Below are 20,647 nucleotides of genomic sequence, written 5' to 3' on the forward strand. Positions count from 1 at the left end.
ATATTTTAGTGCGGTCCAACTAATTGCGTACGCGGTTTTAGAGACCCCCGCCCCAACCCGCTGACAGACGCAATGCCCACAAGCAAACAAAGCACACACACACAGACGCACGCACTCAGAGATACAACGATACACTCGGTGTGCCAGTGGTGCGGGTAAATACGCAGATACGGGAGAGAGGAAGAGCAATTTACACCTGAGATCTGTAAAATTCACAAAGCAATGTAAAGCCGATGCGGTCAACAGACTGGGGAGTCGACTGGGGGATTCCCTATAAAAGGAAGGTAAACAGTTGTTTGGAAAGTGAAGTAAAGTGGGGAACTGTTTGTATGGAATACACATGCCAGTTCTCTGTTAAGAGTTTTTTAATTTAAATGAAAGCATATACTTCAGGTTTTGTTGAAAACTACCAGTTACAAAATGTCTCATTCGCCGGGGGAACTCCTTCCTTGTACAGGGTATAAGAGGCCAGGCCATAAGAAGCGTAGCTTGGCACTAAAGACGTGTTAATGAAGCAGACATGCGGGCCAGAACTCGGGCCAACTCAGGCCAAGTCGTGGTCTTTGACGCTGGTCGTCGTCGTCGTCAGCATCAGCGTCGCGTCGCGTCGTCCTCTCCGTCGCTGAATGAATTTGTATAACTTGCAAATCATGTTGACTGACGAGCGGGCCTGGGCCTAGAGGGGGTTAGGGGGGACCGCTTGGAGTTTACTTTGGCCGGGCAAAAATTTGTAAAGTGTTGAGCGCAGAGTACAAACATCCAAACATATTGTGCCATACATATTATGAATTTACGAGGAGTCCGTATGCGAGGAGCACGAGGAGAAGGAGGAGCATGTGAGCATGTGGGGCGGCCGGTCCAGGGGTTGTCGTTGTCTGCCCGGTTGGTTGGCTCTCTGGCTCTTGGGATTGGGCTCCGGATTGGGATGGCCGCCTGGCTGTTCTACTAAATCAACATCATTAAGTTTTCTGTTTATAAAGAAAACACTCGAACATCGTTTGCGAGCTCTTCTTTCTTTCAACTTTTTTCCTCCAGTCTACTCCAGTCTGCAGCTCACTTGTTCGGCTTATTCCTCTGTGCGAGTATTTACACAAACTGAAGATGCGTGCTGTGTTATTTTAGGCTGGTCCCATCACGGACATCACTGACATCACCGACATACCGACAGACCATTCAGCCAACGACTTCAAAAACCGATACAGCCAAGTGTTAAACACAAATTAGTAGGCAAGCTGAGCGGAGGCGAAAAAAGGCTGAAGAAAACTGAAGTTTCCTGCATATTTGCTTAGCAATTTTACCAAAGCGAAGCAAAGCACGAGATGCATTCAAACAGAAAAAAACGTCGATAGTCGGTGCGACGCGTCGGTCCCTTGGCAAGGCCCTCGTTCCCATTCCCATTCCAAATCCCAATCCCAAACATCCATATATGTATGCCGAACGGGACGGCGGCGGCGGCGGTGCAACAAAATGTGAAAGAAAATAAACAACAAAGTCACGAAATTGTTTATACAATAAATAAAAGTGTGGAGCGCAGCAGCGTTTGCATCGTCTGCACCCCGAACAGCAAAAGTATCTTAAAGATACAAACAAGATCTGAGCATTGGCGCACGCATACCGAGCATGCCATGTCTCAGGATGTGCCAGTGCTGGGGCTGGTGCCTCTGTCCATATGCATTTCTCTTCTCGTACTCATACTCGTTCCATTCCATTCATTTAGTTAGAGGCTCTCCACTTGCATGCAGCTCAAATTACAAGCGGGCAAATGTTTAAATACTTGAGTGCCGAATGCACGAGCATATTAACTTTTACCCAGCTCTCAGTATTGTCAACACGACAATTCACTTAGATCTGTGACTGTGCCTGGGCCTGTGCCCCCCATAGTTGCCGCCAGACACTTTCCAGTCCGAGTCCGAGTCCTCGTCGCATTTGTTGCAAGAGCAGATGCAGATGCAGCCGTTTCAGCATTTGTAATGTCATCGGGAGGCATCCCAGAGTCCCACGCCTCCTGGCGCCCGAGGACAGACAGGCAGACATACATACATACATACATTCAAAGTGGGTGTCGTGTCGTGTCGTGTCGTCCTTGTCCCCCGCATCACTAGTTTCTGGGAAATGCGGGGGAACGCCCAAACGTTGCAGATAACCGTTGGACTGAGCTGTTATCTGAACATGAACAACTTACTTCAAAGGCAGACAGATTATCTGCGGGTGAAGCTCTTTATTCCGTGTATTAGGAATACTCCCAGTATGGACCTTAATACCTGGGACTTCGACACGAGACTATTGCAAAAGTATGAAAAGACTGACTAAGAAGTCTCCTCTTACTTTCTAATCCCGAGACTAATGCATGAAGTCACACTGCTAAATAATTTGGAATGCTTCAAAGCTATATCGATGCAGATGTTAGTCAAAGCTGCGTTAAACGAGATCATGGTAAGAGGCAGTCGGATCCCGATACATCGCCCTATTTATCCCATCTTTGCAGAAAGCGGAAAAGTTCTTGAAAGTCCTCTTACTCGTCTTTCTTGCCATGTCCTGGACCGTCAGCGGAGCACGTAGACGCCTTCGTCGGGCACATTACAGATACCGTCCGTCAAAAATCATGAAATCCATTCATCATCACAAGCAAAACCAAATGTGGCCCAACTGCACTGGAATGTCCCGCGACCTGGCGCCCCTAGTGAAGTCCGCCATCATCGGACAACTGAGCAAGAAGCTTTTGCAGAAGTGCGGCTTTGAGGAGAAACTTCCGCAGCTGGATGAGTGGCGGGAAACACTAGACAAGCAGCTAGACGACCACTCGGTCATCGGCGTCATTGATTGGTTCTACGATGAGGTCCAGATTCTGCCAGTCACTGACGATCCTCCTTACTTGGAGGTATCCCATATTGATGACAACGAAGGTCCGCCAGCTCCCGAACAATGTCACGACTACAGGGAATATGTGCAGATCGTGGAAGAGCTTGGCGTTAACGATGACGATTGGACCTTTTAATGGTAATGATCAGGAAAAATAGAGTCGGGATAAATAAACAGAAGATAATAGAACTAGGTATTGGAAAATACAGATGATATCTTAATTATTTTAAATATTCATTATTCTGAAAGTCAAGAAATCTATGGTGCAATTTGAATTTGGAGCCAACTTTGCGTTCTATGGCAGCCAGCCTTTGATTGATAGCCAGTCTCGTTCATCGGGAAATTTAGTCATGTTTTGCACCATTAGCATACTTTGCGGCCCTCATGTAAAAAAAAACTCTAATTACAAATGTAGATGTAGATATCGTGTACAGTGTAAATATAATCTTTTCATAGTACCCAGCTTCAATAGTTTCATAGCAGACAGCATATAGTCTAATAGCATTCCACTTTAATAGTCGTATAGCAGACAGCATTAATAGTTTCTTTTTATACCCGAAGAGTTTAAAAATTCTTAATTCATATTCTTATATTAATATAAGTCTTGTGTTGGAAGTGTGTGTAACACAAGTGTGTGTGCGTTTCCTCCCCCGTAAAGTATAAATATTATTGATCAGCATCAATAGTCGATATATGTATGTCTGTCCAACTGTTTTGATGGACGCCTAGATCTCAGAGGATATACGAGCCATAGCAAACAAATTTTGTATCCGGACTCCTTTGAGATTACACTGAGTCAAGTGTATTTTTCGTAAAATTTCGCCTCCTTCTGCCCAACAAAGCACAGACATCTTTCGGGCGAAGATACCATATCTACCCTCTTTAATACAGCAGATTCAACAAAACATTCTTTAATGTTGAAGAGCCGCGGCCCTTTCCGCGACTCCCTACGTTTTGTTAACGGTATATCTCGGCTATAGAGCGACCGATCTGGACGTGGCATGTGTCCCTTTACGTTTCGTGTTTGGCAAAGTCTACAATGATTTTGTCAGCTGTCGTGGGATGCTGGCAATGCCTATTAAGATCCTTTAGATCAACGCCAGCCATCAATATATTATAACTTTTGTATGTACTTTTATAATACTTGCATCTCTTCTGTATTTCATGCCCCTCTCCATTGACAATGAGTAAAGAAAGTTTTGTCTACGATGTTCACACCACATACAATTTAATACTTGGCTCATAGCGTTAGCGGGTAAGTAATTTACAATTACAATTAAATAATGCTTAGAGTAGGAGCTTAGACTAGGATGCAGGGCCGGGGCTTCGACTAGTTCACGTAGAACTGCTCGATAGGAACGTTCTTCAGCAGCTGGTTGGCGAGTTTTCCGAATTCGCTTGCCAGCTTCTTCTGCAGCTGGCTCTGCATGGCTTCCAGGACAATCTGGGAGTTGTCGCGCAGGAAGAGATTGGTGGCCTCCACTAGGGGGACAGAACGCAATTGATTTAGGCAGGAGCTTGGGTAAATGCCAAGATAAACTTACGCAGGATACGGTTGTTGTTGAACGCCCCGGAGATGCTCATTTTTACATCCTTTACATCCAGCACCAGGCTGAGCGAATCGATGTGCAGATAGTTTGCCCCCTTGGACGCACGCACCGATGTCTTGCCGGTAAGATCGGCAGTCACGCCCTCGAAGACGGCATGGAAATCACCGCCGCCTGAGGCGGGCAGGATTAGCAGGACACCGGAGCTGGTGTACTTCGCTTCGATCTTCAGCTTGGGCATCACGATCTTCGCCTTGAAGGGCTCGTTGTTTTCAGTCAGCTTGAGAGACTTGACCTGGAAGTTGCTAGCCCCAAATGCTTCCATGTTCTTGAGGGTGATCTTATAGCCCTGTGGCCCCTCTGTCAGCTGCAGGGCCAGGGAATCCATCTTGAAGGGCTCCACAGAGGGCAGCTGGTGGGGAGAAAGGGAAAGAGTGTAAGCTTAGTCATAGGTTTGCTTGATTCTGCACCACTGCACCACTGTTCGAAGAGTGAGAGATTTCCGCACTTTCTCCACAAAAAAATTGGCGTTGCGCAAGTCAATCTCTAGCCCACTGACTTCCATTTGACTTACAACTGACTTATGCAACTCCAACTCGTTTGCAATGGAAAATCAGCAGAAAAGAAAGGGAAACGCAAGGAAAAACAAATGCAAATGAGAGAAAAAAGTAGCCCACCTGGATTTCGGGAATTCCACTGGCCAGATAGGGCTTCAGATGCTCTATGGCACCCATGAAGCAGTCCACCAGCTTGGGATCATCGCGATGACATTGCTTGATATAGGCGGCTGCAAAATAGAAACAAAACAGAAGATTAGAAAGGAAAATCACTTAGCACAGTCAACAAAGTAGAGATCAACAACAGTTAAAGTCTCTGCACTTCAATTCCTGTAAAGTTCAACGACTCTGCGGACAAGTAATAAATACCATAAACCAGTCTCGGCTTCAGGCGGCCTTCAGCCAGCCAGATTGAGATCTCGAACTCGATCTTGATCATGATAATGATAATGATAATGATTTGAGTCTGCGGGCAAGGTTGAGGCTATGCTGCGCTCTGCCCGAGAAGTGCAGCTCTAGAACCTGTTGTCGTCTCGATTCTGACGCACATGACACACATTTCGGCTGCGCTGAGGCCGGGGACCCCCGCCCCCGGGTAGCGATTACCGGTATTACCATTACACAATACTACAATGCGGTCCGATTTCATTAGCGCCATTCGCTGGCAAGGCAAACTGCACCGAGAGCTATCGAATTTTCAAGTTGAAGGCTGTTCAACGGCCACGCTCTCAAGCGCTAATTAAATATGGATTTGGCTCATAGTCTGCATTTTGAGTTCGAAGCTAAGATGCCATGATATGCTCCTAGCATGATGCCATGGGGCTCCAAACATTTATAATGCGGAAGCGACGTCTTTGTTGACACTCAATGCTTCCGAAGCGGGGCTTTGTCCCCCTTTTTCTTTGTTTCGCTCATTTGTCAAATAAAACTGTGTCGCTTCAAGCAATTAACACTTTGAATAGTATCTCTAGATCGATTTGGAATGGGTTGCACAGGTGCCTTTGTGTGTACATGTGTATGCCTGTCATTAAACTTGACTTTTGACTTATTCGGGAAGATGCAAATGCATTTTTCCCCAGCCATAGTGTGAAAAGAGTTGAAAGTGTTAATTGTTTTGATGGGTTTCACCAAAGAAACCATTTTAAATGAAATCGAAGCTGGAATACCCTTTAAATGTTATGGGTAAAGAACCAAAGGTATATCTTTAGCTTTTATTCAAAACTAAAAGAGTTTAGAATATTGAAATGTGCAGAGACAAATTATGGGTAATCCTTTTCGGGCAAATCTAAAATAAATATCAGACTCTGTAATACTTTAACTGTTGTAGGGAGAGCTTTTAAGGAGAACTTCTCAAATTATTATGCATTCACTTTCTAAAAGGGAATTTATTTTTCATCTTTTATCTTTGTCTTTTGGCTAGCGGGTTTCCCCACCAAATGATCCGTATTCCAACTTACGGGCTTCAGCCTGGACCATCCAGAGCGTCTGCAGCACAATCACCAGGCACACGTACTTCAACATCTCGGATGCGGATAAAAATAGCACTTGATCACTTTTATGAATTATAGTTCGACACAGAGAAAAACGACCAACACGCGACACGGAATGGGAATTATAATTAATTGAAATATTTATATTATTGGTCGTAGTCGTGGTCGAACGTCTGTCACCGCGAAGCTGAGAACTTGAACTGCGAGACAGTCGCCAGTCGATCGCAGATTTTAAAGGCCCCTCAAGTGGTGGAGCGGGAAATGGAGACTGGGGACTGCGGGGCACACACTCGTAGTACATAATGCAAAGCCCGGACAAGTTAAAGCAGAGCTCAAGTCAAGTCCCGACGTTTAAGTCGACGTCGTCGCTGGCAGAGAACTTCAATATTTCCGAACAGATCTGAGATGGGACTACGTGAAGCGTTGGAACTGAGTAGCAGTTGGCCAACTGACTGACTGACCGACTGCTTACCTGCTCTTCGGTCCCTCCATCTCTCTGTCTCTCTCTGTCTCTAGCTTGGGCTGGGCCTCTCTTTCCGTCTGACTTCTTTGGCTTCTTGCAAATTTTTTGTTTACCCATTTTGTCGAGTGCCATAAAAACTAATTAAGCAATTCCGTTTACGCAATAGACTGCAGATTTTCTTTGTCAATCTTACGAGATGCAGTAAGAACTCACAGTAGTACATATATGTAGGTAAAAATGTCTATGGTTTTCCCTTAAAGGGAAACTGAGAGACTTCACACCTGCTTTTATAACCTTCCTCCAGTTGACCGCAAAACAACCCTGGAGGCAAACAAAAGTTGTGGCAATTATTTAGAGAATCGGCCAAAGACATAATAAGATATATCAGCTTCAAGATCTCTGAGGAAACCAAACTTTGGATCCAATAAAACTTAAGTTTTAAAAACCTTGAGGTACTAAATAGAATTGGTACATTCTTGGAATCAGAACAGGCTAAAGCGAGCTAAATAAACCTCATTACGCGAAATCTGGGAATCAAATTAAATTAAGATGTTTTGTGTGTGTGTGAGTTAATGAGTTATTAGGCTTAGATGACAAGATGTGATTGTATAAGACTGTAACGAATGTCTTGTCTATGAAGCCTGACTACGTAATACTCTAAAATCCCGTTTAACACTTTGTTTTATGCATGAAATGGTCGTCAATAAAACTGTAGAATTGACATTTTCAGTCAGAAAAACATTCATTAACTTGAATGGTACTAGCATTGACTACTGACTCGCCCCTACATCTATTCACAAGAAAAATATTTACATGTTTGCTTATTAGCACTTCATTGAAACTAGTTAATCAGGCACTTTTATGTGTTGCACATGGTAAGACTTTCCTCACGCGTTCATCTTATAATGAATAATGAAAAGGTTATACTGGTTTAAACTTTAAGGCATAGATCTTATCCGTTAAGTTCTAGTTTCTAGCCAGTCCAGTCTCTGGAGAAATATTTAATTAATAGCTGGGTGAGTGACTAAACTGGTATAACTATGTGCAAATACTGCGAAATTCATTAGAATTCACTCTCTTCTATATAGAATGGAGCTGTCTGGGAACCACTGAAAGCCCAGATACTTTGCCCCAAAACTTTGCACTGCAGCCTCGAGACTTTCGACTGAACCTAGACGAATGAAGCTGAACTCTTAAACTGTTTACAATGGCCCTGAGCACAAACAAACAGCGCAATGGGGAAGTAGTACAGTATCTGGGAGCGTGGAATGGAACGAGGGCCAAATACTTATTTGTCATACAAAAGGCCTCTTCGCCGATTCTAAAGCTTGTTGACAGCAGGTCCATGCGTACAATGCGAGTAAGTATTTGTATCTGTATCTGTTTTTGTATTTGTATCTGTACAAAGGCATACGAGAATAAAGAGAATTGGCTGGGAAGTGGCAGTGCGAGCGGAATGGATAAATGCTTTAGGCTTTGAAGAGTAATGAAAACATTACTCAAATCTCATTGTTTTATTCACATCATTGTTGCCCCTAACTTTTTCTATACGTAAGTGTATCCCATCCCCTACATGTTCCCAGAAGGTGGCAATTGGCGCTGTTTGCCTGCTCACAAACCCATCATTTTTTAGTGAGACTGTCTTACTAATTAGCAAAGTGACTAGACAAATGTAAAAAAAACAACGAAGGTGGAGATCATTTAGCCAAACAGACTGATAAAATAACCATAATTTTTATTAATTAAAATTTGAAAGTTTTAATCACACTTGAAGAGCAGAAAAAGATAAATTTCCAAAAAACAAGTTCTATAAAATCTCGAAGTGACATTGTCTCAAAATTTGCATTTACTTTCAAGCTCTGGTATAATTCCATATTTCTTAAGCTTCCTTCTTTTCCTCTTTTGATTAGCAGTCAATTATCAAGTTTCGGCCATAAAACAGGAAGCAATATGACCCCAAATGTATGGTTTTAGTCCCTTAAAGCAGCTGGCCAAAAAGGAATCGATCCACAATTGCGTTCACTGTCGGGTGGCTGACCCAATAACCGAACCACCTTGACCTTGAAGCGAGTCGAAGTGAAGCAGTGGCACATGGGCCGCACAGTGGGGCCTTCGCCGAAATGATGTGCCAAAAGTCAAAATTTGTATGTGAGCTTTGGATAAATTGAATATACGGATCCAATTGAGAACTTGCCACAAATTCAAGCTTTAAGAATGCATAGACCGCATCTTTCAGGTTGTATAAAAATTCTAGATCAGCATCTGTAGCATCAACAATTTTAAAGATACCAGACAACCGACAACGCAGAACCGTAGACAATGACCATGTCTACGAGATTGAATACCAGATCTGGATGAGATCGAATCATTAGTATAGCCAGAATGAACAAATCAATTTGCATTGGCTACGCTATCACTTCCACGCGCCGAGAAAACAAGATATAACGTCTCTTTTTTGTGGGAAAATTGAGAGAGAGAGAAAGATGTAACGAAAAAAGGGAGACATAAGATATTCTACAAATTGAATCAAATACATATATCATTAGGTCGAAAGAATGAATTAACATTAAAACATAGCTAGAGTTCGCGGCGTGAATCATAAGATTATTTTCAATATTTATTTATTTAATTAACAATTATCTGATAATAATAGCTTAAGATAATAATACAACTGACGATAAATACAGAAGAGGGACAAGAAAACAATTTACAAATTTGCTAAATTCAGATAATGGTAAATATGATGTACTATAATCTTAAGGGATAGTTCGGGAATTATAAATATGGCATATAACCTCCAAAGGTTCATTCTGGGCGTATTTTGGCCGACGTAAGAGTTGGCGAATGGGCCGAAAAGTACGCGAAGGTCTAGAGGGAACCGCAAAGTCGATCTGACCCAAAAGAGTTTGGGAGTCAATAATCCCGAGAATGAACTTGTGCACGAACATTACACCATTATCTATTCTGCAATGAAGGTCTACAAGATTCAGAGTAAATCGGTGAGGAAGAAAGATTCTACCAGAGTCCCTCCTTGGACCAACCAAGGCTATATGGTTGTTTAACCACAATTTGAGATCGAAAATACTCCAAGGTCAATTGAACTCGATCGATTCGATCCAGGACATGATTTGCCAGAGAGTATGAGACCAAATTACTTGAAAAGCACATTAGTAGTTAATTTACGTCTAGTTGAAGGCGTATGTGCAAGTACCAAGCAGAGTAGGGCAGACGGATTTGAACATCATCAGCATTCACAAGTGGAGTAGAGGATGTTATAACTTTAGGAAGGTAATTGACTAGTTATGGGGTTGATATGTAAATAGAGCCAAGGATCTTGCTTCTTTGTATATTTCTTTACCTATGTACATATAAATGTCTCCATCTGCGCAGCTTTGCGTCACAGGGGCATCTATAGTGATATTTGTCTCAACTTCGCACAAAAAGAGCTAAAAAAACGCTGCCGGAGTTATAAGAAGATACATGGCCAGCACTTTGATTCACCCTACCTGCTCTTATCGGAAAACATTGTATATGGCATTTTCTCACTGCATGCAAGAATTAGATGCATGGAGTTTTATTCCTCGAGAGGGAAAATCATTGACGGCAGCCCTTATGGAAGGGAGGAACATAAATAAGGAAGGAAGTGATTCAAGTCGAGTGCAGCAGACATGGATACGGGAACACAAACGATGGAAACTCATCTCGGACTTTCTTTAAGAAAAACGAAATTCCTGCAAAAATAAATACATTTGCATGCAAACGACTCTGCAGTTTATACGTTTCCTTGGCATACTTTCAGGCGTTGTAGCTACAGTGGCGGTAGGAAATATTGAACCATGCTGTATGTAAAAATCGTGATCGTTGCAGACGGAAAGTCGGGACGGTTTTAAAACCCTTTTAAATATATTTATTAGTGCCAATCTGTGCGTGGCATTCTTTTTTCAAATGGATTTTGGGCAAAAAATTGTATAAAAACGATAGAATAGACTCGGAAAGATTGCGAGTGTACGCAATTGTTTTGATAAGTCGACTTTTAGAATCGCTATGAATTATTTTATTATTGCTAATGCACGGCGAGATAAACATCCAACTTTTAAACGATGTGATTCACAGCTCACGACCCGCTTACCTTACCATCTCTAGATGTAAATTAAATTTAAATGCAAAACGCACAATCATAAACAATCAGAATTATTCTCGACAGTGAATAAAGTTCAGTGACAAAGTTCTCCGAGGCATGTGCATTTCTTTTGGAGGGCTTGTCACTCGCTGTCAATGGCAGGAATAGATGGATGGTAAGCCCAATAAATATTACTGATTTATAAAGGAAAGGGTTCAATGAATGGCTGGAAAGATGGATGAGATAATGAGGTGCCGCTTGGCTATCACTTGACACTCTTTAGAACAAAGGCCGCAAAAAAGGGAGAAGCAAAAGGAGGTGGATGCTAATCCCAGCTCGACCATCGCTAATGATGGATTCATGATTCGTGGCAGACTCATTACCAGACTGCAAGTTTAGATGGGCTGGAGCTTAGGCGGTGTTGCGTTGCATTGCGGCACCCAAGTCAGAGACCCTTTAGTGCAGGGTTAACCTTCAACTTCAAGGCACCCAGGCCCCAAACGACGACGACCTGTCTACGCCTGCCTGCTTCTGGGGTGTGTCAGAGGCAGAGGCAGAGACTGAGACCGAGGCCGGTGGAAGTAACAGAGGTGGAGGCCTCTCCTTGTGTTCGTCTTTCTTTCTCTGGCTCTTTAGTTGCATTTCGTCGACGCTTTCGAGCCGACTTCTTGTTGGTTAAAATGGCTTGGACCAAAGCACTGCGAGCTCATTCCTCGACCGAGTCGCGTGAAAGTTGGACGCAAAGTAAGCGCAGGCCAAGTCACGCCGAAGAAAGCAGCGGACAACAATTCGATTCTTTATTCAAGAACAAACAACGACGGACTGGTACTGGTGCGGACTGGTTGGGACTGGCTCTGGCTCTGCCTCTGTCTCTGGCTGGGGCTTGGGCCTGGGTCAGGGACTGGGTCTGGGTCTTCGTTGACCCACTTAAAGAGCCCGAAAGAATTTCCGTCAAAGTGAAACCCACAGATTTACTGTGCGAGTGTGTGTTCAAAACTGTTCTTGTTCAACTGTTTTCGCTTTCGCTCGTAAACCGGGCAAAGACCAACGACGTCATCTGACCAAAAATTAGCATATATCCATATATTTCCGATGAGACAGTAGACAGTAGAGCAGAAAAAACGTGCTAATCAATTACGAAACTAGGGAAAAAAAAGGTGAAACACTATCAATAATTTCCTCTGTTACTTCTACTTTCATTCAGACAAAACAAACCATAAAAATGTGCCACAAATTAGGATTCATTTTGCTCGCGTCCATCGTGGGCGCCATTTGGGCCCAAGAGCAGCGTAAGTATACAACCATCTACAACTACTCGTATGATTAATAGATATCAGCCGATTGAGCTAGAAAGCTTTCTTTTCGAAGAGTTACATCAAAAGCAGCGCTGGCTTTCCAGACCCCTCCTTAGACACGTTCGCCGGCCCCGGCCACGGCCCCAAAATTGGCTTAAGTAGCCCATGGATTGGGCTTTAATTACCCACCCCCAAACGTGCCCCGGCAACAACGAAAGTTGGCTAATACCGGTGGCTACGACTACCGCGAATGGCAATGAAGTTCCCGGAATAGCATTTGATGGCAGTGCTATCTCTCATCAAGACTTCTGGTTCTCTTTCGGTACTTCACTGCATAAATGAGCAATCTGGAACGGAGTTACTTGTGCCATTTCATTTCGCTATTTTAAGAACTTTGAGGCCTATAAAGATGTTTAGGATGGGACGTGTCTGGATAAATCTAAGATATAAACAAAATTTCTGGAATCATTGCTCAAAGTTCAAGTCAATTAAAAGTGACGGACATAATACAGGGCTCTGCATCTTCCGGAAAAGTCTAGACTCGAGCGCAATATCAAGTATGACTTCCATTTATCAAGTCTGTATCTCTGATATACATCCTCAATTGTTTCCTCCACTGGCCTCTCTGAACACCTTTCTTAACCCGGCAATAAACCTGTCACCAGCCTCATTTCTCAGTCGCCGCTCATACTCGTAATGCAGGCTGAACATGTTCACAGCGATTATCCACTATAGCTGTGAGAGATCCCCTGAGATAATTGCGAACTTGAACCCAACGACAACTCACGCACCCCCTGGAGAAGGGGAAGCGCAGTTAATGGGAGGAAAGCTCGAGTGCGAATCTTCAGCTCCATTGTGCACAATTTTCGATGAAACAATGTAGACTGTGAATAGGCAAAAGTGGCAGCAATTATTAAGCACTGCAGGCAGTATTTCCCACCCACACCCTAACTACCGATCACTTTCAGCGTACTATCTGCAGCAGTGTCCGCGGGATGAGGCTCAGATCAACGAGTGTCTGCGGGACAGTGGCAACAAGCTGGTCCACTACCTCCAGAAGGGCGTGCCCGAGTTGGACATCTACGAGGTGAGTGGAGATCTATCATGCTTCACGAACATTGCTAACCTACGAGTATTTCCATTCTAGATTGAGCCCGTGATGATCGATGAGATCGGCATTGTCTTGGGAAGCGGTCCGGATGGCTATCGTGCTCTCTTCCGCAACATCCAGGCCTATGGAGTGAGCAACATAACTGTCACAAATATCCGGTAAGTTCAGGTACACTCAAGATAAGTTCAAATGTACTTTGGTCGCCACTACTTCTGTCGTGCCTGGGGGGCAAGCTTAGCTTTGAACCCGCATAACTTGACCGACACTTTAAGTGGTTGCTTCTGTCATGGAAGGGGAATGATAATGGATTAGAACAGCTAGAGTCCCACTGCTATTCAACCTGAATGGAACAAACCGGCATTGAACAAAAGAACTACTTTGATACTTAACTTCAGGCTAATTCGAGGCTTATAGGCTCTTATGGAATTTTATGGTGCATCAGAGATACTTTCACGGTTCTTGTACTTTTATTTCCTTATTAGCTGTACTAGAAAGAGCATTTAAACTTCTTTATACATTATTTGAATCTTAATTATTATATTTTAACAGAAGGGGCTACATGCATTTAACTCTAGAATGTTTATTTGAACTTCCGTTAAAAAAAATATCAAAAGTCAAAGATGTTCACGACATCTAAGTGAATCCGAATCTCATTCAAGCTTCACTTCATATATCGCAACTATGTTATCAACCCACTTGGCCAGCATCCGAGTCAATCGGTCAGTGAGTCAATCGTTCAGTTACGCATTCGATCAATACCTCTAAGCACGCGATCTTCGCCATGATCATCGCTCACGTTGTCAACATTGTGTGGGGAGCTCATTGAATGAGCGCAGTTTCCGATACATTGCCACCGGTTATGGGCTCTCAAGTTCTTGATTTATAGCCATTCGAAACGATTAGCACTCGCATTTGCACTCGTATCGATCGCGCCATAATTGATTTACATTTGAGTGGCTCTTCAACTCTAACTCAAACGTTTTATGTTTGCCCGGATCGATTTGCATGCGCACGAGGGGTTTTTTTCATTGCAATGTTGCAAGTATATCACGTAATTGCCCCCAGATCGGCTCGTGCCCATTCTGGTTTGGGGGTGGGTGTGTATGTGTGCGAACAGCTCCAGGGAAATCTAAGCCATGTCTTAGCTGGAATCAGCCAGAGAAACTGTTCGCTGGAAATTTGTTTGAGCTTGTGTGTTGGGCTATAACCGATTAGTCGTAATTCATTTTTATGGCGAGCTTGACAATCAAAGAAAAAACCATTACCTAATTATCATTTAATGGGGGATTTGACGACGCGTTTTGCGGTTGAGAGCAGATTCTTGGAAAAGCAGGGGAAATACATACTTCATTGGGATGCATCATGTGCTCTCCTTATACCTTCTGTGTGGTCAATAGACAAGTATGGAAAGATTCCTTCGCGTTTAACTGCTTTTCAATGACTTTTCAATCATCTCTCAAATGGATATGGTCTCAGTTTTTGGGGGCCTCTTGGATTATGCAACGCCCCCAAAGCCAATAGCACTTTTGGCTTAACTTTCCGGTATTTGGAACAACAGAACAGCAGAACAAGAGAACAACCGAACAGCAGAGACAACAGTCGACGACGGACTACCGTTTCTCTACAGACACTTGTCACTCAATTGGCGAAAAAAGTGACGCCAAGTCAATTGGTAGACACATAAACACTGTCCGCGATGACAGACCAGACCCACAGATCGTTGACCAAGAAACGAGCCAGAAAAGTGTGCCAACACTAGATACTCTATGTGGCCCCAAACAGGGGCCGGTTTCGGAATCGGGATCATTTCAATATTGATTTGTCCACCGAAGGTCGTTTCAGACTGTTCTTTTTGGACAGTTCTCTTTGGGGGTGAGACTTCGAATTAAGAGAGTTTCGTTTCGGTTACCACCCAGCAAATCAAGGTTGTGGCAGTAATCGTCTGCTCATCGTTTCAATGAAGTGGCACTTTTGTAAGGAGCTTTAAGAGTCATTACGCAGATTGTCACTGTCATTGCCATTAGATATTCATATTCATACGTATTTATATATTTCTATATCTGTTTACCTTACAGCTCCGACTTGGACTCACTGCAGTTCCAGCTGACGTGCGAGATACCCCGCATACGCGTCAAGGCTCAGTACCGATCCACAGGTGTTCTGATCTTGGTGAAGGCCTCCGGTGCCGGCGACTACTGGGGCGAGTATGGTAAGTAACTTCATCGGATAGATTTTTCATGGTCGGATGCTAATAATTCGCTTCTTGGCAGAGGGCGTAAAGGCCAAGATCTACTTCAAGGCGGTGGCCAATGAGGGAGCCGATGGCCGCACTTACTTGACCACCGATTCGGTGAAGATGGACTTCAATGTGAAGGATATTCAGATGGGTGTCGATAACATTGCCAATGGCAATTCAGTCATACGTAAGCTTAGATCTAGAGTCGTTCTAAAGCCTATTTAATTCTGCCCCATAACTTCCCATTCACAGAGGCTGCTCTCAATCTGTTCATCAACTCGAACTCTCAGGAGCTCCTCAAGGAAATGAAGCCGGCGCTTAGGACAAAGCTCACTCTGGTCATCAGGAACTTTATGGATCGCATATTCGCCAAAATCCCCCTGGATGAATGGATCAACTTAAACTAGTTCTCCCCAAGACCCATCCCTAAGATCCTGTTCTACTTCTAAGTTCTAATTTATTGCACAGAGTTCAAGCTAAATAAACAAACAAAAAACTGTACGAAAAACCAAAGATGAGAGGTGGAAACAGGAGAGATTATATTACTCAATCCTCCCGTGCGACCCAAACGAACAGGTTGCTATATTATCAGAGTTGTGGAGCTCATCAGAGGCGGCATTAGGCAACCGGGATCGGGGTTATCATTAGATGCACGTTTGAAAAGTTAGAAAAGTTACCCACTCTCGTTCAGGTTTGGCATGTTAATTCAAGGCCATCGCGCCGTCTCCATGAATGAGAAAATGTACGTAAACAACGAGGGTTTGGCATTTATCACTAGCCATATGGATTTAAGAAATAACCTAACTTTGTAGCTGTAGTGATCAGAAGATACGACAGTAGCTAAGATATCTCTTTAGAAATACATGAAGACAGCATTCCACTACCATTGGCACTGCACTTTGTGCCATACCCCCGCAAAACAATCCGTGAATGATCGACAATCCAAAGCTCCATGACCAAAGGGAGCTTCCCTGAGGCTTACCACTGCCGATTGAATAATAAACGATGAATGAACAGCAACTTAAGCCGTTGCAAGTTATCTAACACGTGGTGGCCGTTAAGCCGAAGCCTGGCCAACTGATCTTTTGGCTGACCCCCGAATTGCGTGCGGTTCAACAATTTTCCCCATACCACAATCAGTCGCAGCACCGAACCATGTCAGAGGCAGCCCAACGACGACCCAACCTCAACCCCAACCCCAACCCCAAGCGAGAGCCCAGCGAGAAAGCTTCTCGTCACCAGGAACATTACATAATATCCAAAGTGAACAGATTGTCAACCAACACACGACCTCAACTCACTACCGATCCGATCGTCTCCACGGAACACAGGGAAGATCTGTTCTCGACTCGTAATTGCGATTGGCACGACAGCGACCTTCCTTCCCTCTGGCCGCTGCAAACCCCTGACACCGTCGAACCACTAATCCCCGACTGCGTTTTCGGGTGGCAAGGCTGCTGAGGTGGGAAACAGCCCACAGCTTCCTGCATGACCTACCTGCTGGCTGTCTGCATTTTCCCAGCCGCCAACTGGCAACTGGCAATTTTCCCGCAGCTCGCAGATACATTTGTGTGGATGCAATCAGTATAACCATTATTATTAGTATTAACCAGTAGCTGCTTAGCGTCTTTCTCTATCTCTCTCCCTTTCTGCCGCAGCGTGCCTCGTGTCTCTCTCTAGTTGTCTAAGCGTTTTGCCAGCATGCTTCGCTCCAGCACCAGGGAGCGGAACCGGGGTATTTCTGAGTTCTACGTCGTGCTGCTGTTCTAGCTCCACAACTTGCCCAAGCTCTCATGTAAATCGAAGCGAAATTTTTGCTATAAAACGTGCCGGTCTCAACAATTTTGCATTCAGTACGATCTGTAGACGGTTACTAAAGCAACACTCGAATACGAGACTCTGAAACAAACAAACAGAATAAACCTCAAGCAGCAGCGAGAACGTTGAGCGGCCTTCGACATCAAAACTTAATCAAATAAAGTGCCCGAACACACAAAACTGAAATAAAAAGCTAAATAATCTTCAAGTGTAAGTTTCAGGCCAGGAAATATTTGTTTGATATATCCTAGAGAACTCGCAGGACAAGAACCCGGACGTAATCCTCAAGCAAAAATCTATTCAAGCGAACCAGTGAAAACATCCTATCTAAAGGAATACTCATTCTGCACCCCATCCATTACATTCCTTCGCACTTCTGAATGAGAATGAACCTTATTACGAAGGACTAATCTTCTGAAATTCGGCAAAACTATTTTTTTACTCCACGGAAATGTTTTGTACAAGAGTCCCAGCAGAGCTTCAATTTCAATCCATCTCTCTCAAGTTGAAAGGCAACCCCCCCCCTCCATTCAATTGCACTCTCGTAAAAGATTAACCAAAGTTCGCTCTCGCTGGCACCCCGCCAATCAGTGGCCATTCATAAAAACCGTAAAACATTGATAATAATATAGTGCGGAGACTCGATCAAAATCAGTTAAATTGCTCTCTACAAAACGAACAAAACAGACATCTGATGATAGTAATCGTTGTGGATCGGTTCAGTCGATAGAAACCTCCCACTTATTTGACTACGACGCAGTCACCATAATGCCTATAATCGGGACTGGGACTTGGGATGATTATAGCAGTGGGAGGAGGATCGGTTTAAAGGGGGCTGAGTGTGCCGACTCGGTTATAGCGGTTAATGATTTTTAGATAGATGTTCATTATGGAACATCGGCTGTGACGTCAATCGCGATAATGGTGGGATGGTGGGATGTTAGGGGATGGGGAATCAAACAATAGTTTCTGTCACCATTATTATAATACAATACAATACCTCTTTAATATCTTCCCATAGGAAACTAAACTTGCAACTATACAATCAATCAAAATGCAGTCCACACTCATTGTAGCGTCTCTGATGATCTGCTTCCTGGGCGTCACCTCAGCTGCCAGTATGCGTAAGTAAAAGGCTGATCCCATACTATATCCTTTACTCAAAATATCCTTTCCCTTAGCTGAATACATTCAGGTGTGCCATCGCAATGATCCCGAGCTGTCTAAGTGCCTGAAGAGCAGCGTCCACAACCTGCGTCCGTATCTGGCCAAGGGCATCAAGGAGCTGAACGTGCCACCGCTAGAGCCCCTTTACATTGGCGACCTGAGCATTCTGGACGGATCCGCTGGCATTACAGTGAGGGCTAAGAAGCTGAGCGTTCTGGGAGCCTCCAACTTTGAGATCACCAAGCTGCGCGCCTCTACTCAGAACAGGCGATTCGACTTCGAGCTGATTCTGCCACATCTGCAGGGCGAAGGCATGTACGAGATTAACGGCAACATTCTGGCGCTCCCCATTAAGGGCAACGGACCCTTCACCGGCAACTTCACCAACTTTGTGGCATATGTGCGCGTCCAGTACGACATCAAGAAATCGAATGATTTGGATTACCTGCACGTCAAGGAGTTCTCCCTGAAGATTCGCACTGGAAAGGGAAACCTGAAGCTGGAAAACCTCTTCAACGGCGACAAGGTGCTGGGCGATGTGATCAACGATACGATCAACCAGAACTTTGAGGTCTTCACCAACGAGGTGATCGCTCCGATCGCGCGCGCCCTTGAGGCCAAGTTCCTGGTCATCACCACCAAAATCCTCGAGAATTTCACTTACAACGAGCTTTTCCCCGTCTAAGATGAGCGTCATGGCATTTTGGATGCAGCTGTCGAGATTTAGAATTAAGCTTGTGATACCCTTTATTTGTTTTAATTAGTCTTAAAATATTAAAATATTCAATAAATTAAACGAAATTTAACAGAAACACACGATATTTGATATATTTAAGTAAGCAAGAAAATGCTATGTACATATACGCGAAACTAGTTAAGAATTTATACTTTTTGTCTTCAAATCTTCATCAAAGGCTTCCACTGAAACTATTAGGGACACCACTTCAAACAAAAACGAACCCATGTAAATCTTTACCTCTGGGGTAGGACGGAAATGAGATGAATAACTTCTAACTTTTAGATCAATGCTTTCTGTAAATGTACATATTATTTACTGAAAGAAATGAAATAAACCAATTGCTCCACACGCCTATTTCAATGATCAATATCGCTTTCAACGATCAGCGACTTCTGCAGCTTGCAAAGCCGGCTCGTTTTACCACAGAGCTCCGCCACGACAGTGCTCGCTCTTGGGTGTAGGCGTTTCCAATAACCGACAGATTCGGCTCGAGGTCCTTACTCTCGATGGAGTTCTTACAGTGATACTGGGTGATGGCCTTCTGGTAATCCTCTGCGTCTCGCAAGTGGAGGAAGAACCTGTGGGTAAACATCGAATTTAAAAGAATTTCCTTGAGAAAGGTTTTGTTAACATACAAGCGAATTGGACAGCATCATGTGTATCTTCGTTTCCAGAAGACATATGGGGATTAGCTCCGTGTCGTCCGATTATGTGTCAGTGACCACCTTCAGCGGTAGGATTCTTGAACTTCTCCGTAATCTTAGGGGCAAATATGAAAGGAAACCACCACAAATAAAGATAAAATTAGTATTAATATTTATTATATGACCCTTCACTGGCATAAATAACAAAAAAACATGACACGTTTTCACATTACTCATCGCAATCAGAAGCACAAGCCTTGCATGTGAAGTAGCTGCACTTTAAATGCACCGGGCGACTACATTCATTGCATTTAATGGAGTTTGCGGCGGTCAATTTACTTGGCAGAAGGTTCAGACAGATGAGACAGAAGTTCACATCATCGTCAGATGGTAGAGCTTCCTGTAGCTTTGTGCGCTTAGCCGATGATTTAGATGGAGTTTCCTTGGTGAGCTTAGTTGATGGTTTGACTTGTGGTGCCTTCCGTGTACGCTTTTTCTGGGGAGAAACAGATACCTTCATATCAGCCGCTCTTTTAGCAGCTTTAACCTTCAGTAAGCGCGGAGCTTTGCATCGGCTTTCGACCATTTCTTGTAGGCTTCT

At 43.8% G+C, this 20,647-nt stretch overlaps 4 protein-coding genes across 4 annotated transcripts; 3 read left to right on the forward strand and 1 right to left on the reverse strand.

The window, feature by feature from the left end:
* The first annotated feature begins 2,332 nt into the window (after positions 1–2,332).
* LOC108157828 lies at positions 2,333–3,067 on the forward strand. The gene is made up of 2 exons (XM_017290029.2): positions 2,333–2,433; positions 2,486–3,067. The coding sequence occupies exons 1-2, from the start codon at positions 2,344–2,346 to the stop codon at positions 2,993–2,995; spliced, it is 600 nt and encodes a 199-aa protein (XP_017145518.1). The 5' UTR covers positions 2,333–2,343; the 3' UTR covers positions 2,996–3,067.
* A 996-nt stretch (positions 3,068–4,063) lies between these two features.
* LOC108157678 lies at positions 4,064–6,670 on the reverse strand. Its single transcript, XM_017289843.2, has 4 exons — positions 6,421–6,670; positions 5,084–5,193; positions 4,404–4,818; positions 4,064–4,341 (listed from the first exon to the last, which is right to left on the reverse strand). The coding sequence occupies exons 1-4, from the start codon at positions 6,482–6,484 to the stop codon at positions 4,190–4,192; spliced, it is 741 nt and encodes a 246-aa protein (XP_017145332.2). The 5' UTR covers positions 6,485–6,670; the 3' UTR covers positions 4,064–4,189.
* A 5,029-nt stretch (positions 6,671–11,699) lies between these two features.
* On the forward strand, positions 11,700–16,186 carry LOC108157810 (protein takeout). The gene is made up of 7 exons (XM_017290007.2): positions 11,700–11,780; positions 12,241–12,325; positions 13,300–13,418; positions 13,479–13,600; positions 15,518–15,651; positions 15,713–15,865; positions 15,931–16,186. The coding sequence occupies exons 2-7, from the start codon at positions 12,259–12,261 to the stop codon at positions 16,083–16,085; spliced, it is 750 nt and encodes a 249-aa protein (XP_017145496.1). The 5' UTR covers positions 11,700–11,780; positions 12,241–12,258; the 3' UTR covers positions 16,086–16,186.
* Positions 16,187–17,523: 1,337 nt separating this feature from the next.
* LOC108157681 (protein takeout) lies at positions 17,524–19,475 on the forward strand. Its single transcript, XM_017289847.2, has 3 exons — positions 17,524–17,706; positions 18,518–18,620; positions 18,678–19,475. Exons 2-3 carry the CDS (start codon positions 18,551–18,553, stop codon positions 19,346–19,348), a joined length of 741 nt encoding a protein of 246 aa, XP_017145336.1. The 5' UTR covers positions 17,524–17,706; positions 18,518–18,550; the 3' UTR covers positions 19,349–19,475.
* Positions 19,476–20,647: the final 1,172 nt, after the last annotated feature.

The sequence above is a fragment of the Drosophila miranda genome, chromosome 2 (genome assembly GCF_003369915.1).
Source record: "Drosophila miranda strain MSH22 chromosome 2, D.miranda_PacBio2.1, whole genome shotgun sequence".
NCBI lineage: Eukaryota > Metazoa > Arthropoda > Insecta > Diptera > Drosophilidae > Drosophila > Drosophila miranda.